The sequence below is a fragment of the Aythya marila genome (genome assembly GCF_965140915.1).
Source record: "Aythya marila genome assembly, chromosome: 9".
NCBI classification, from domain to species: domain Eukaryota; kingdom Metazoa; phylum Chordata; class Aves; order Anseriformes; family Anatidae; genus Aythya; species Aythya marila.
Genome location: NC_139050.1, coordinates 15,155,210 through 15,171,463, shown reverse-complemented (window position 1 = coordinate 15,171,463; position 16,254 = coordinate 15,155,210). Strand labels below are relative to the sequence as shown.

Sequence of the window (16,254 nt, the reverse complement as noted above, 5' to 3'; positions counted from 1 at the left end):
GTGGTTTGCTTCCACCCTCCTTTATTCAGCACATAGTGGTTTCAGCCTTCTGGCCACTTCTTTGCTCATCTCATCTCCCTTTTGGCTGGTTACTTCCTAATTAATGACAGCTCTCTGTTTGCTGGCCTTACAGCATTGTGTAATGGGGTATTACACCACTTCCCCCACCCCATCTGTTTAGACTGACAGCTCTTTGGAGCAATTCCCTACTCTGAATGGATCATGTCCCGTTACACTGCTGTAATAAATGTCATGCCGATGATGATGATTAGCAGTAGAGTCTTCACTTTAAAGCACCACTTCTTGGCTGAGAAAATCAGACTTCTCCCACTGACTCTCTGAGACAGTCATGTATGGGCTGATCACAACTATATTCAGGCTCCCAAGCCTGATCTTGGGGGGAAGTGAAGTGCCTGAACAAGTGTTTCAACACCAAAATGCTTCTCTTCAAGGTCGCAGTCCCCTGTGCAGAGGGGATGATTAGGACTGCCAAGCTTTCTAAGAAGTGGTTAGCATGGAATACCTCCCATTGGGGCATCACTTGATGCAGTCAAGAAGTTTGAGTTATTTAGGAAAGCAGGATAATTTTTCCTGTTTGTCTGTCACAAGTCAATGTGTCCAGGATTTTCAACAGTTAGATGTCTGAAGGGGTGTGCTGCCCTCAATGCCTCCTGAAGGGGAGGCAGAGCTCAAGTTGATAGTGTCACCGGGAAGCTCAGCAGTCACTGTGGTGCTGTTCCTGCTTTGCTCTACTTCACTGTGGTCCTTTCTTCCCAGGAGATGACCTTGTTCTGTCTTGTGAGGTCTTCTTTACCTTTCTGAAGGACTCCCGGACTGAGGTGTGGTGGACCATAGATGGGAAAAACACAGATGACATCATGGACCCTAAGATTAAAGTCACACAACGGTAATGCTCAGTAACGTCAGCCTAGGCTTGTGTCTAACCCCCTTCTGTGTCCCACAGAGGAGTGTAGGTGCAGGTGTGTGACACTACCATACCCCTGCTAGAGCTGCCCTTGTTTACTGGTTCGCATCATCACTTATTTGGGTCCTGGTAGCAGTACAAATAGCTGATGGTACTGTCAGATTTCTAAAACAGGGGCAGACACAATTCTGTTTAGAGGCATGCTCTGTAATACCACAAACGATAATGTTTCAAGAGACAGAGGCTGAAAACAAATATATAGTATTATGCATAGTATTGATCGGGGGGAATAGAGAGAAATGCAATTATGTGAAAAACCCAAATGAGCTTCAGAAACCTATTTGTTGGGTGCTGAGTTAGATATGGAAGGCAATCACTGCCTGATCAGCTTGCAAACCTATACAGAAAAAAAAAGCAAAGGGAAAAACTTATCAGGTTTAAAAAAAAAAAAAAAAAAAAAGGATAAAGGGATAGCTGCAGCTGCATTAAAAAACTGAAGTCTTTTTCAATTTATAAATACCAGTTTAGGTACCTTCCAGATAAGTTGTATCAGGAAAGGAGTATTTGTCAGTAAGAACTCACTGCAGTTTCATGTGTGTAATACTCTATTTTTTTCTTACAGTGAAACTATAGAACGTTTTGAAGACAAAACTATCGTAAGGACTCTAACAGTTGCAAAAGCCACGCCAGAAGACTTGAAACGAAATTACACTTGCTATGCCAGAAATGCCAGAGGGGAGACCTATAGCCAGGCCATAGTGCGCATGAAAGGTAAAGTACTTGCAGAGCGTAGTTGTGAAATGAGGTGTGCTCAGGCTGGGCTGTTAATCCAGCCTTGAACCTTGCCTTGCAAAACAGCAGGGGAACAAATAACTTGTTCAGGCCTTTTTCTCCAACACACACTACTCTTTATGCATAAATGTATTGTTACTGCTTATGCCGTACTTCTTCTCAGAGGCCGGGAGCAAAGTCTGTGTCACACATTCCCATGCCATGGTCAAGTATCTGGGGAGAAAAGGGAGGGGTAGAGCTGTTCTCATCCCATCTGTGTACCTCGGTTGATGTAGACCCAAAGGGACAGGCTATTTGAAATGATTTCAGATTCCTTTATTGTGTGAGGGTTTTGTGTGATGCAACAGCTACCTGTTGGCATCCTGCAGAAGGCAAGCTGCACTCTGTGATATTGCACAGGGAGTAAGGTGTTCTGAGTGCAATGCTCTGAGGTTTTATTTCTTACCGTGATGATGCTCCAGTCTAGATACAACCATTTCTGTGGGACTGGTATGGACTGATCTAGCTCTGTTCAAGCTTTGTTCAGAGGGGCATTTTTTCTTACATCTCTTCAAAGGCATTTTTCCTGTTTCACAGCCCCATCTCTGAGTAATAAGAACCGTGCCTTCACCACAGGTATATGAAATTTCCTGAGTAAGGCGGATATTTCTGCCTCCTTATCAATCTCATCTAGAGATTCAGCACCTGTTTGCTGTAGGTCAGACCTCCACTTTCCCATATGAGGTGCTACTCTGCCTCGTGTAGATCATGCTAAATACAATATTCCTCACACTTTTCCCTGTTAGCGTGGAAAGGCTCATAGACCTGTTTTCTCGGGGTTCTCTCTCTTCCTTCTTGATCCTCATCCTCTTTACTTTTTAGTCCTCTTTGAGATGGACCTTTTCTGAATCATTAGGAAGGAACAATAATCCCAAAACAGAACTGAAAGACTGAAGCAGTCTGCTAGTGCATTCACCCTACATCCCTAATTCTTCTGGGGTGATGATATTGGTACAGAAGTGATTCTAGGGCCTTCAAATTCTTTCTCTATACAGCAGTGCCTAAATGCTGTTTCTAGTGGACTGATCTGCACTGTCTTCTCTCTTCCTCCTCCATATGCTTCTGCTGTTCCTGCAGCAGTTGAGTGGGTTTGTTCTGAGCAGACCTTGTTACTCACCACACCTCCTTTCTTCTTCATTCCACAGCAAATTGCAAGGACCAGCTGTGACCACTGTTGGCAGAACAGTCTTAAGCTAAGCTCACTGCAGACCATCCACCCCACTGTACATAGGAATGCTGCCAAGCAGGCTACAACCTAACCCCTCACCACTTTCCTTCCAGTTTCTAGCAAGTTGCTATATATTTTGGCTCCAGCTATTTCATTACATTAGGCTATATATGTTTCCTGACTTTTCTGGATGCTTTCCCTTTCATCCTCATGCACTTTTGCTCATCACCTAATGAAACTTGTTAAATTCCTTGTGTTTTCTCTTTGGTAATTAAGTTTCAAATAAAACTTAATGAATCTTGGAATTTGGTGATGTTTGTACTCACTGCTGTTCTTCTGTCATCCAGTTTGTCAGTGTGCATGTGAGCTGCCACCTGAATCACCATGTAAACCTGAGTTGCCCAGGGATACAGTTTTATTTTATGCCCTTAATACAAAGAAGCAGCAGTGGAATGACAGATGCTGTATGAGTTGGGGGTGGGTAGGGAGGGCTGTGATTTTTGTGGCTTGATGCCCACAGGTTGTCCTGTTTGTTTGCAAACGTTTAATCTTTTTTGGTATGAACTCTGATTCTCCTTTCCTGATTGGAAACAATATTTTGTGGCTAGTTATATCCATGCTATCAGTCAGGGACAAGACACAAGAACTGTGTACCTGTGATGGGGGGGAGAAGTGATGGCCATTGCTTTTATTTTGCTGCAGATGAGCTTTAGCTGGCTCTCCTAGAAGTAAGTGCAGTTCTGTTACCCTAAGAAGATGCATATCTTCACGCTCAGAGGACCATGCTCATGAGCTGTCTTTGGACTTTACAAGTGACGTCCATGTGCAGGCCATTCTACCATCCAGCAGCTCCCAGGGTTGTGCTCAGAGGCAGAAGCCCAGCCTGTGCTTTGACTTGCCCTGCTAGCCCAACCAGACCCGGTATCCCAGACTGGGGACACCTGGGTGGCCAGCCACCATGTGTCGTGCCAGAAAAGCCTTGGCTTAGCCATATTCCTCTGAAGGGCCAGTGTTTCGGCTACATGTGATACAAGCTTGTTCCTACTTAGCTGAGGGCCCATCCTGTTTGGTAAATCAGACCTGCTTTTTTGTTTTGAACCCAGTTATAGCACCAAAGTACACCGTGGAGCTGGCCTGTGGACTGGGAGCAACCATCCTGCTCGTTGTTGTGCTGATCGTTGTCTATCATGTATACTGGCTGGAAATGGTTCTCTTCTATCGGGCTCATTTTGGAACAGATGAAACCGTTCTAGGTAAGAAGTTAAAGGCTTACAAAATAAGTAATTCCCTGGTTTCTCTGGTGACCCTTATGTAGGATTTCATGAATCGGGAGCAAATCACTTTAAAATGTAGGAAGGCATCCAAAAGGATGAGATAATTAAACACCTGAAGTACAGGGTTTGGAAATCACTCATCTGCCCTCAGTTTTTCCACAGCTTCCCTGTGCTACCAGGAATCCATCTTAAGAGACTGTGAGCTGAGATTCCTTCCCCTGTAGGATGAATAGGGCATTTGAGGACCCACTGCTTGTTGTGTGAACCTGCCAGGGGGGTGCTGTGGCTCTGAGTATAGGCAGGGTGCAAGGCTGTCTGGTGGGATTGCTCATATACGTAGACAGCAATGGGAGGAAGCAGTGGCAGAGCTGAAAGAAGACAAAAGGATGCTGGACAGAATGGGGTAGTCAGATTGCTGCAGTCTGATGCCTACAGCAACCCAATGGTGTCTGGATGCTTGCGTGCTCAGGGTGAGCAGTCAAAGGCAGCACTGCTGTCTCATAGCTATGGAAACTGATGTGTATCTGCAGTACCTCGGCTCAAAGTGAGCCTTTGTGTTTGCTTTTCCTCTGAAGCAAGTCAAAGGCTCAGCATGCACAGTATCATAAGTGTCTCTTCTGCTGTTTGTGTTTCTCTGCATTCCCAACGCTCAGATGGGAAGGAGTATGATGTGTATGTGTCCTATGCACGCAACGCGGAGGAGGAGGAATTTGTGCTGCTGACGCTGCGGGGAGTCCTGGAGAACGAGTTTGGGTACAAGCTGTGTATCTTCGACAGAGACAGCCTCCCTGGGGGAAGTGAGTATTTCACAGGGGGCTGTGCTCCATGCACATCCTCTCTTTATTGGTCTTTGAGGTACTGAAAATTGATAGTTTGGAAAGGCCAACTCCTAACTTCTATATTTCTTCCTTATCTCCAAGAACAATCTCTTGTTGGTATCTTCTAACGTTTTTGCTTCACATTACAATGTCAGATGCTCCAAGCCACCAGAAATATTTCTATGGGCAAGTGATTTTTGATTGTTTCAGTTGCTCTCTCCAGGCCAGAAGTTATGTGCAGGAGTTGTCGATCCATCAACATGAAGGAACTGGTCCACTGACCTTCACAGAAAACCTCTGAGTTGCCTTAAGAAAGGGGGAACAAAGTCAAGGCTAGAAAGAAAAGAGAGAGGGGAATGTGATATTGGGCCAGACTGGTAGCTCACGTAGGGTGTTGGTGAGCGCCTGTAAAAACCAGGAGTGTCCGCTGCAGGGAGGCGTGGGGAACACTGTTCCAGCATCAGTGAGAAGATAATGTGCCCTCCCAGGAGGCCTCCCACTCACCCTCGTTAATTAGAAAGTCTGTGTCTAACATAGCGTAAAATTAGTTGCTATGGTTAAGAATACTTTGCATGTAGTGACACTCATCTCTTCATTAAGATGGAGTGGGTTTTTTTGTTGTCTCAAACTAAATCATGCACCAAGTTTTTAGGCACAGTGTCTGCTAAAGGGATGCAGGAATCACCAGGAATGGAAGTTTGTGAAGCTCTCCAGATACGCGTACAGTCACAAACTGCCAGAGCTGGGGGTTGGATGTATGATCCCTGATGCCTACTAAGATTTCAAAGGCTGAGCTATTGCCAGTGCAGAACCTTTGAATTCATGGGCTTTGGGCTTGGACCCCAGTGGTCAGAACCTGTGCAGACGGAGTCTGTTAGAGCCTCTTCTGAAAAGGGCAGGGTGGATTGGCAGAGTCCTAGCCCAGCTGTTAGACAGGGAGCAGAAGCAGTCTGAGGTTCTTTTTTCTTTTTCTCCCAGATCACTGCCAGGTCACAGCACCTCTAAGTTTGAGGGCAGCTAAGTGCAGGTGCCTCGGGGGAAGGGAGGCAGCTGTAATCCTGAGGCTGCTCCCTCTGGAGAGCACCTGGATGAGGTGGCAGGTCACCCCCCAGGCTCTCAATACTTGTTCCAGGCTCAGAGCAAGTTTGCAAGCTCTCACACCTGAGGCTGGTTAATCTGGCACTGACAGAGCTTATTCTACCTCTCTGCTATTTAAGGTTGCTGTATGCCAGAAGTGTATTCACCAGCTGCACAAGGAAACTCAGTTTAGTTTGCAAGTCTTCTGGGGCTGTTGCAAATATTGCCTGTTAGCTGTGCTGTCTGTAGCCCTGCTGCGCTCAGCACTGCCCACCAAACTGCTCCTTGCTGCTGGCTGCTCCCAGCAGAGCCCTGGGGAGCAGCAGTTTTGGCATGACAAAGCCCCAGAGCAGGGCTGCTGAAGAGGGGATTGCAAGAAGGGCACTTTAACTTGTTCTGTAAACGATCAATAGCTGAGTAAATACTGGATGTAACTTGACATGAAAGGCTTGCCAGATCATTAGGAAGGCAGAATGGACAGATGCTAGTCTGGTGCTTCCTCCCTTGTGCACAGGCATGGGACTGTGAAAGGGAGAGACATGCTGTACCAGGCAGCCTGACTTCCTCTGGGTTTTGCAGGACCACTGCTGACGCTGAGCAGACAGACTTATTCCCACCAGTTGTTCCTCAAGACATCCATGTCCTTTCTGTTTCAGTCTGCCACTTCTTTCCATCCTTTCCCTCTGGACAGTCTCGTTTTCCTCCCAGCACAGCTCTCCTGGGCTCCCTTGCCTTCACCACCACCCAGTGGGTAATGCTGGCCTCAATCCAGCGAGCTCCACGAACCAGCCCTCCCCAGCTCGGCTGCGGTGGCTCGTCCTTGCTCTGTTTGCAACACTGCTGGGGCTTCCCTGTTGCTTCTGAGCTGGGATTTGACTAATCTTCTTGGAGAAGCACGGCAGGCCAGGAAATAGCTTTTGGCAGCTGGTGTCATGCCTCTGGAGTGTACATCTGTGTCATAGGTAGAGTTATGTTGTCCTTGATGGAGAAACAGTAGGAGATGGATTATCCTCTGAGTTTGCTGACAGGAATTAATCAAATGTGCTTGACAGCTAAATGAAGTTGCCTGTCAGCGTAGTTTTATTCTCCGTTGTATTTTCTGCCCAGTCAAGAGCATTCTCTTGTCAATGAAGTGTGGGAGATCCTGCAGCAGAGTGAGCACCGGAATTCACACTTGCAAAGGATTTTCACATTAATTACAGAAAGGTGGCTAAGGACAATTTACCTGCAGGTTTTAGAAAAACAAAGAGGATAGAAAGCTACCATGACATGCTCTGAGGCTGTCATTTTTTGGACTCTTCATTAAAACTTCATTAAAAGTCCTCTGAATGTTTTACTTGTCACTCTTAGAAATGCTCAAATCTGGTTTCATCAATGACAGCAGCAGGAACAGCTGGATGAGTAGCACTAGTTGGGATGACAATGTTTCCAAAATAAGTTAACCCTCGAGGCTGCTCAGGGTGAGTGTAGATACTTATTGTATGTATTTGGTGTGGGAAACCAAGGTGAGAGGAGCAAAGGGATTACCCAATTACCCTGAGTCATTCTGGACATCTTCCTGATGAGCGTAAGCATGCTGGCTTCCTGGTGCTTGTTCAGGCTGAGTCTTGTACATGAGGTCCCATGTTGTCCATTTGGTGATTTTCCTGCTTTGCTCCAGAGAGCCACTTTTCCCACTGTCCCTAGAACAAAGCTAAATCTCCTCCAGAGCAGCTCTCGTGCCAGATGGCATCCTTGTAGCATCAGATGCTGCCAGGCCAGCACCTTCCAGATGTAACTACATCAGACACTTCTACAGAACATGAAGAAGAAACACATCTGTAGGCAGCCTGGGGCTGGGACCAGATGTCCCTCTGTGGGCAGGGGGTGCCAGCCATGGGGTAGGAGACCCTACCTGAAATTCCTTGTAGGACTGGGAAACACCAACGTAATCTCTGGAGAGAGCGTCTGAGGGATTTTATTGTCCTCTTCAGGAGAGATCTGCTAGCGTGACTCCAGGTCAGCAGTGTGTTCTCAGCCGTCACTAACCACCTTGATGTTTCTTTCTCCCAGTTGTCACAGACGAAACCCTGAGCTTCATCCAGAAAAGCCAACGCCTGCTTGTTGTCCTGAGCCCCAACTACGTCTCACAGGGGACACAGGCCCTGCTGGAGCTCAAGGCTGGTCTAGAGAATATGGCCTCCAAGGGCAACATCAAAGTCATTCTAGTGCAGTACAAAGCCATCAAGAAGAGCACAGTGAAGGAGCTGAAGCAGGCCAAGGCAGCCTTGACTATCATTAAATGGAAAGGCGAGAAATCCAAGTTCCCCAAGGTCAGGTTCTGGAAGCAGCTGCAGGTGGAATTGCCAGCAAAAAAAATTGCTACACATTCAAGCTTTCATGGGAAAGACCCCTCATATGTTTGACACCATCAAGAAAAGCAAACAAAAAAGCAACACAAAACAAGAAAAAGTCAAGCTGGGGAGTGGGAAGGAGTTCAGGTTTTGCCATGAAAGGCCTCTGGGCATTTCAGAAGATGGTTGTGCTTCTCTGCAGCTTTTCTACTGCCCTGGCAGTAGAAAGACCAGAGTACATACCCTACCTCTCTGCAAATGCACACCTCTGTAATCAGCTGCACAATCCCTGGTCTCAGTCTGAATTTGGGCTCTTGGGGTGGGATGCAGCTAGCACCTTTTGGTAGCATGGCATTTGTACAGGCCAGTACTCTTCCACCCTGTCCCTCTTGGGCATTCCTGAGCTTCCAGGACAGGGCTCCTTTCCTCTCATCGGTGGCTCTGCTCCTTCCTGGTTGTTGGTCCCCATAGCAGAGCATGGGGTGCAACTTAACTGGTGTCTCCAAAATAGAGCCTTTCATGTGCGTCCCAGCCCTCTAGTCCTGATGGTGGTAGGACCACAGATTTCCGCTTCGGTGGGGAAAGCATAAACTCTTAAGGCTCCTCATGTTTTTTCCCTGCATTTTTATAGGAGCAGATGCATTCAGGTAGTCTGGCAATGTGAAATTGCTTATACTGAAGTATTTTTTATTTAAAAAAAAAAAAAAAAAAAAGCTCTGCTAGGTGCTTTTTGTACTGTAGCATTTCTACTAACAAGTGGTCCATCTCTAGGACACTGCAGTCTTCCAAGTATCCTAAATCCTTTAGGGCCGTAATGCTCATAATCCAGGGAAAATCTCTCATTAGCACAGGCCACAGAGCATGTCTGAGAGATGTTTCTTTGTAGCGTAAACTCAGGGACTTCACAAGCACTGCAAGGAACCCCAATATACTACTGAACCTGCCTGCTGTCTCTGAGCTGCTGGCTGGGGGAAAGCATTGTGCAGGGCGCTGCTGAGGACTCTGGGATGACACTGGATATACGCCCAACTCCTCAGGGAGCCCTGCAAACTTATTTGAGCTTACTGAAAGCTCCGTCCAGCTGGCCAAGACTCAGTGTGCCCAGCCCAGGTATGAGCAGCATCGCTGTTCACCATTTGGGGCTGAGATTTAAACTAGCCTTGGTTTTACAGAACCTCCACCTGTCTTGTTTCCAAACTGGAGTTGCAGAACAGAGCATGTATCTCAGCTTCTGCAACCTTTGCACAAAATGGAAATGCAGAAACCACTGAGTACCAGTCCTTGCTTCAATAGAAGGCAGCAGGCATTGGAAAAGACGTGGTGGGTTAACCCCCAGCCGACAGGCCTTTCAAAGCAAGGATGGGGGTGTCCCCTCCCTTGTAGGACAGACCAAAGCACAGCGGGACCCTGGCATTGACTGGTACTGTTGTTCACAACATATTCACGTAATACTACAAGCTCCAGGGGTGCCTGCACTCCTGTAGCTCCCCATGCGAGGTCCTTCCCACTTAATTGTGGAATTCAGCACTACGCACACTACATGCATGCTTATCTTTTGTAGGTAATGGTTACTCCTGAGTCACCTCTGACTCATGCTTTCACTCTGTTGGTGTCCAGCAGGTGAAGTGTAGCCATTGTGAATGGCATTAAAAAGCACTATGATGTGGAGTCTATGCACTATTCGCTCAGCCAGGCAGTGAGCTTTGAGGGCGTCCTGGTGAGCAGCCCAGCCTCAATGGTGTGGGTCTGAATCCTGGCTTCAGCAAAGTGTCCTGCTCGTAGCATCTCGTGGTTAATAATAAGAATGCCGGGGCAGCTGGCAGCCCCAGCCACCCATGTCACTGGGGAAGGTACTGTACAAATGTGGAACACGTAGCAATTTCTTCTTTCTCACCTCCTTCTCCATCCCTTACCCACTCTTCTCCTCCACCCCCAAATGAGCTTTGCTTTAAGCAAGTGAAAAATTGCAGTCAGCCTCACTACAGATTGTGGAGCTCCTTGTCTGCTCCGAGTGCATCAAAGCTTTGCTGTCAGTGAGCCTTTTCCTGTGGCTGTCTGTGGAGGGGCAGAGCTGCTTCCCACGCTCCAGAAAGCTTTGTTTGGATGAGGTACCACCCAAGGCCATGCTAAGCTTTGCGAAGCCATTCCAACAGCATTATTTTGCCCAGCTTCCCCTTTGCATCAGTGATTTCGGCATCCTTGTAATCAGCTGCCAGATCTGCAGGCAGAGGGAAGGCCCTGAGGCCAAAGCAGGACTGCATTAGATTCCAATTTGATTGTTAAAAAGTTAACTCAAAAATACATGTAAATTCAATTAACATCCCAAACCTCACCACATCACACCACACTTTTGGCTGAGGTACCAAGAGATCTGCTGATGTTTCAGTAGGTCTGATTATTTTAGGAACTAAAATCCACTTCATCTATTATGCTGACTTTGTTCGGTTTTCCAAATAAACAATGCACTGGGTCTTTCCCTGGCATTCATAGCAGCGGCTTTTGGTGCCACTGCAACCCCAGAAGAGGATTACTGAGAGGCGCCAGCAGAGCACCCACCAGGCAGAAGGTGCAGTGGTGTGAAGGGGGCCTGAGGAGCGCTGTTTCTGGTGCTGCTCCCCCAGGATCATCACCGTGGCCTTCACTGGGAGCTGCCAGGCCAGGGACAGACCCCAGTCCCCGCTGTCATGCTGATCTGAACCACCCCTCAGATACACCCAACCATTCCATCCAGTGCCACCTGTGGCTTCCATGTGAGGCTTCTGTCACAGCCTCTGTCCAGTTTCAGTTGATTCATTTGCGTCTCCGTGCTGTGACCTAACATTTATCAATATGCAGCTCATACAAAGTTCCTCATTGTTATTTCATGAAGCAACAGCATTGCATGAATTGGAAAGAATATTTATCTCCCCATGCCATTTGATGTCTTACAGCTGTTCCAGAGTTTTACCTTCTCTTCCCTGTATGTTTTTGCCTTTGTGTTATTTGGTCTGTGAAGTGTCAGTATTATTTTATTTTGCTTTTCAATAAAACATTTTCACTTTTGCATTTCAGTCCTTGTGCATTTCTCATGAGTATCATTTCCCTCCCCCCCCCATCATGTCTGCAAATGGTTGTGAAAGAAGGATGACTGTGTGTAGTCCCAGCATCAACACCATTTGGGGATGCTGCGTTAGCGGGGGGATTTTCCTGGCTGTTTCATGATGCACCTGTACAAATCCTTAGGCATTACCACTGCTACAAAGGCAGAAATATGGAGATGTACAGCATTCAAATATCACCCAGCAGTCAACATGCACACACACCAAGCCTCTGAACCAAAGAACAATCACAAGATAGGAAAATGGGAAGGAAATGTCATCCCTTTGCCTGAGGTACTGAGCTGTGAGCCAGAGTTTTGAAAATCTGCCCTGAATACCGAAATCAAACTTAAGCTTCTTTGCCCATCACTTTCCAGGTATTTGGCTGGAAAATGTAGTGAGCTTTCTTGTTGTTATCCAAGCCACTTTTTTAGCTTCTTCCCTTGACTGTATGCTACCAGGTAAGTTCAGAATGAGCCCCAAATGTTAAGACCACCAGCAAAACAAATACTTGTGATCATCTAGGGATTTGGGGTCAATGAGGTGTGGTGTCTGTGACCCAGGCAGAGAAGTTTTTTAGTGTGAGCAGATTGCCAGGAGTATTGGTTTTCCAGCTCTGTTGTTACCTGGAGCCCTGCAGTGTTGTTCCTGGCTGTCCAATGCTGTGCTGATGGTAGCACTGGCAGGAACTGCCCTGCCTGCATGCTGTGAAACAGCCACCCGGTGGTTTTTGTGAGCTGGGATTACACTGTAATCTGAACATCCCAAACTGCCCTGGTCCGCCACGTCTAAAGGCATCCCATTCTCAGGAATAAAATGTATCTTTGGGGATTTGAATATCAATGCTGCCAGAAAACGTTGAGTCTGAAAAGGCTGCAAATTTTAAATTGATAAAAAAGAAATCTTCACTGTCAGCTCAATCAAAACATTTCATTTCAGCAGTTTCAGAGTCATTCACATTAATTGAACCTGTCCTTTATGAGCGGGAGGGTAGAAGAGGTGACCTCCCAGGAGCTGCTCCTGCCTACATCCCTCTGTGATTCTGGTTTCAAAAAGATAGACCTTTCAAGCCAGCAAAGGCGCTTTTTCTTTCAGAAGATGCTGAAGCTTGGCTGATTTCAAAATAGATCTCAATCAGTTACAGAAAGGTTTGAGTGAAGCCTGGACTCAGTAAATTGGGAGATTGCTGCCAATTCTTTGTGCCTTTGAAATAGGGTGTTTAGAGTGCTTCACGTCTTTCAGTTACAGTTCTGACAGAACTGACTTTATCATCTACTTCTGATTTCGATGAATCAGTGTTTTCCTGTACTTGTGCTTGTGGAGGGGGGAAATCCCCCAAACCTTTTACACAAGAAAATTATAATCCAAATAGTTTGATTCAAATTCCAGTGTTATATTAAAGAACCAAACAGTGCCCTACTTTCTCCAGAAGGATATTAATTGTTCAATCATTTTTCATATCCCAAGTCTTTGGTCCCCACATAATCTAGGGACATTGTGCTTTACAGCTAGTCACGTCTTTGAAAAAGTATTTCTTTGCAGAGTGTTAAAATAAGATGCATTCAGGTGCGCAGTGCACCTTCAGCTGTGAGGTAAGGAAACAGACGGCCAAGGGCTCCAAGAATAAAGGCATTGCCACCGCATGGAAGGAGAGGTATTTTTATGTGTATAAATCTCAGCTCACAGAAGGGAGCTGGGTGCTGCTGAGATTCCTCTGCCTGCCTTTGCCTAGCCCCTCTGCGGCTTTAGCAGCAGTAGCAGTGCCAGCTCTCCTCCCCGCTGCGGCTCTTACCAAGGCGCTCTCACCCTGCCCTGCTTGAGCACTGCCTTGTCCTCAGGTGCCCCCATCTCAGGCCCCCGCCTGCAGTAAGTGGGTGGCCTTTCCACCTGTTATCTTTTAAAGTTTCACAGTTCTGTTAATCAGCCGGAGTTAATTTGCTAAGTGCCACAGCCCTATTAATTCCCATCCTTTCTGCTGCTCACCCATGAGCCATGACACCTTCAATATGCTTACTGCATCCCAGGCCATAGATAGAAGCCCAAGGACATCCTTTGGGTTTGCTGCTTTTCAATGTTTATAATGAAAGAGATGCTGCCCTTGCCTGGCACCCTTCCAGCCAAGCATCTTGCTGAGCTTTCCAAACTGCAACCAGCCCCAAGAAATGTTTTGGAGGACAGTATTTTCACCTCCCCATCCCACTTGGGGAACTAATGCAGATGTTTAAAGCTGGCATTTTCCTCTTTCTAAATTTGGAGGCTTCTGTTTCTGGGTGAGCAGCACGAGAGGGAGGTGGATCTCCACTTCAGCAGCATGAGCTGTGGCACAGTGGGGCAATCGCTTCTCTTTGATGCAAAGGGCTGCGGGCAGGTGGTCCCCAACCAGGACCTGTCTATTAGCAGGCTCCTGCCCTTCCCTGGCAGGGGTAGTGGTGTGTGGTGCTGAAGTCAGAGTATGGTCCTGGCTTATCCTGCTGTCCTGGCCTCTCATTTACCACTTCAGCCTTCTCAAAAGCTAACTGCAGAGCGAAAATGCTGATACTGCTCCTGCAGTCCTGGCTGGCAGGAGTGTGGGCAAATGGAAATTCACTGGGCTTGTGCCAGGCTCCCTTCAGTGGGAAGGGAGGGGGTGTGTCTGTGCAGGTTTGCCATCCAACAGCTTCCTTTGGCTTTTCTCTCCCTGCTCCCCCACCCCTGTGCACCCCAATTCCTCACCCTTGTGCTCCTAGATACCACGGAAGCAGTGTTCGACTTCATTCAGAGGAGCCGCAGGATGATCGTGGTCCTGAGCCCCGATTACCTGACGGAGAAGAGCATCAGCCTCCTGGAGTTCAAGCTCGGCATCATGTGCCAGAACGCCATCGCCACCAAGCTCATCGTGGTGGAGTACAGGCCGCTGCAGTGCACCCACCCCAGCATCCTCCAGCTGAAGGAGTCCGTCTCCTTCGTCACCTGGAAGGGGGAGAAGTCCAAGCGCTCGGGCTCCCATTTCTGGAAGGCCCTGCGGCTCGCCCTGCCCCTGCGCAGCCTGAGCGCCGGCTCCGGCTGGAACGAGAGCTGCTCCTCGCAGTCCGACATCAGCCCAGACCCCGTCCAGAGGAGAAGGAGCCGGTTGAAAGGCCGGCCTGAGCCGCCGGGCATCGCGGCCACAGGCATTGCACCCAGGGGGACAGCCGCAGCCTCCACGCCAAAGGCCAAGCACCGAGCCAAGCACTTCTTGGCCTGCCGGTGCTGCGGGACCTACTGCGATGGTGGCAACAGACTGAAGCGCAAGCACCAGGCGGTGGCGGAGCCCTGGTGGGAGACCCAGCTCTGCAAGCCCGGGGCGCAGGGGGGGCCGGGCAGCAGTCGCCCTGAACCCCCACCCTCACAGGCTCCTGCTCTCGCCCTCTGCCAGTACAGCGATCTGTCGAACAACAATGACTTCTACGTCCTCTAGCCTCGGGGCAGCGCTCGGTGGCACTGCAGGCGGTGTGCCCAGGGCAGAAATTCACCGTATCAGACATTTGTGCAGTACTGCAGGCTGACTTGGTGTCTTTCTGCACCGCCTCACTCACTGCCAGGCACAGGGGACTCCTGGTCACCTTGCTGCTGCCGATCTGAGCCAAGGACCTGTGGTGACGCACAGAGCAGTGGCTGGGGGCTGCCTGTGTTGCTGGTTCCTGCTTAATTCACACAGCAAACTGGAGCTGAACACTCCTGAGCATCTCCCCGGTGTTTCTTTTCCCCAGCTGTGGTCTTGTTAGCTGCAAGGCTGCTGCTGGGAGGGCAGGGCCCACCAGTGGGGTGGGAGGGTTGCAAGGGTACAGGGATGCAGGGATGGACACAGAAGCAGCGTGCCTGGTGGGAACGTCTGGGAAATGTGGAGGCTTGCAAAATAAGAATAAAACTTTGCAAATGAGTTCATCGGGAGCCCCAGCTGCACAGGAGTGCACCATGCAGCATGGTGCTTTATCCACTGTGGTTTAAAAGAACTTGGTCAAAACCTTAAAGTTCCTTCTCTCTAAATAAAACAGAGTTCTTTAACCTGCTGTTGTTAAGTGTACAGTCTCGGGAACAGGTAAACGCTGGAGTCTTGCTCACCACACAGCGCCTGGGAGGCGATTTGCCCACTCTGGTTGAGGTCTCCCTGATCCCAGCACCTAGAGTCTGTTCCTGGGCTTGGTCCCCTCCTGGCTTCCCCAGTGATGAATTTATTCTGTCAGCTGCATGGCCAGTTTCTGGTTGCTGCCTCTCAGGTTTGTATTTTTTTTTTCCTACCTTGGAAATATGAGCTGAGCCTGTCTGTGGCTCCCAGGACAGACCCATATTTGACATCCTCAGCCACAGCCCTTGTAAGATTGCTGGAGCAATCCACTTAAAGCCACATTTCACCCATGTTGACAGTGCTGAAGCCCAGGTATAATTCACACATCACTTTCCTTCCTTCAGCTGCACCTCATCCCCAGCAGTGCCTCGACTTTTTCTGCCCTTTCTCTCTGAGATCAAGTAAAGCTGATGGCTCTCCCATTACAAGTTTCTGTGAGCTGAATCCTAACAGCTCTGCTGCAGCAGGCTGAGAAAATGGAAACCAAAAACCTGGCGCTGAGTCAATCTACATAAAATAAGGGCAAAAAACAAACAAACAAAAAACAACAAACCCTACCAGCTCAGAAATTCAGAATCCAGCATACTATCCAGACATGGATTTCTCTGTAAATTCAGGCAGGTGCATTTTAAAAGGCTCAGAAGTTTTGTCCATACACGGCCGTTCT

The 16,254-nt window shown here is 48.1% G+C and overlaps 1 protein-coding gene across 2 annotated transcripts in view; it reads left to right on the top strand.

Moving 5' to 3' along the window:
* IL1RAP (interleukin 1 receptor accessory protein) overlaps positions 1–14,967 on the top strand; it is a 45,049-nt gene extending 30,082 nt beyond the window's left edge. Inside the window, exons 7-11 of one of the 2 annotated variants that reach the window (XM_082767139.1) lie at positions 778–907; positions 1,548–1,696; positions 4,028–4,177; positions 4,852–4,995; positions 14,230–14,967. In XM_082767139.1, coding sequence (XP_082623265.1) covers positions 778–907; positions 1,548–1,696; positions 4,028–4,177; positions 4,852–4,995; positions 14,230–14,939 — 1,283 coding nt within the window. In that variant the 3' untranslated portion in view covers positions 14,940–14,967. Of the gene's footprint in view, positions 1–777; positions 908–1,547; positions 1,697–4,027; positions 4,178–4,851; positions 4,996–8,145; positions 11,477–14,229 lie in introns of those variants that run through there. The other variant, XM_082767140.1, reaches the window with a different exon arrangement.
* Positions 14,968–16,254: the final 1,287 nt, after the last annotated feature.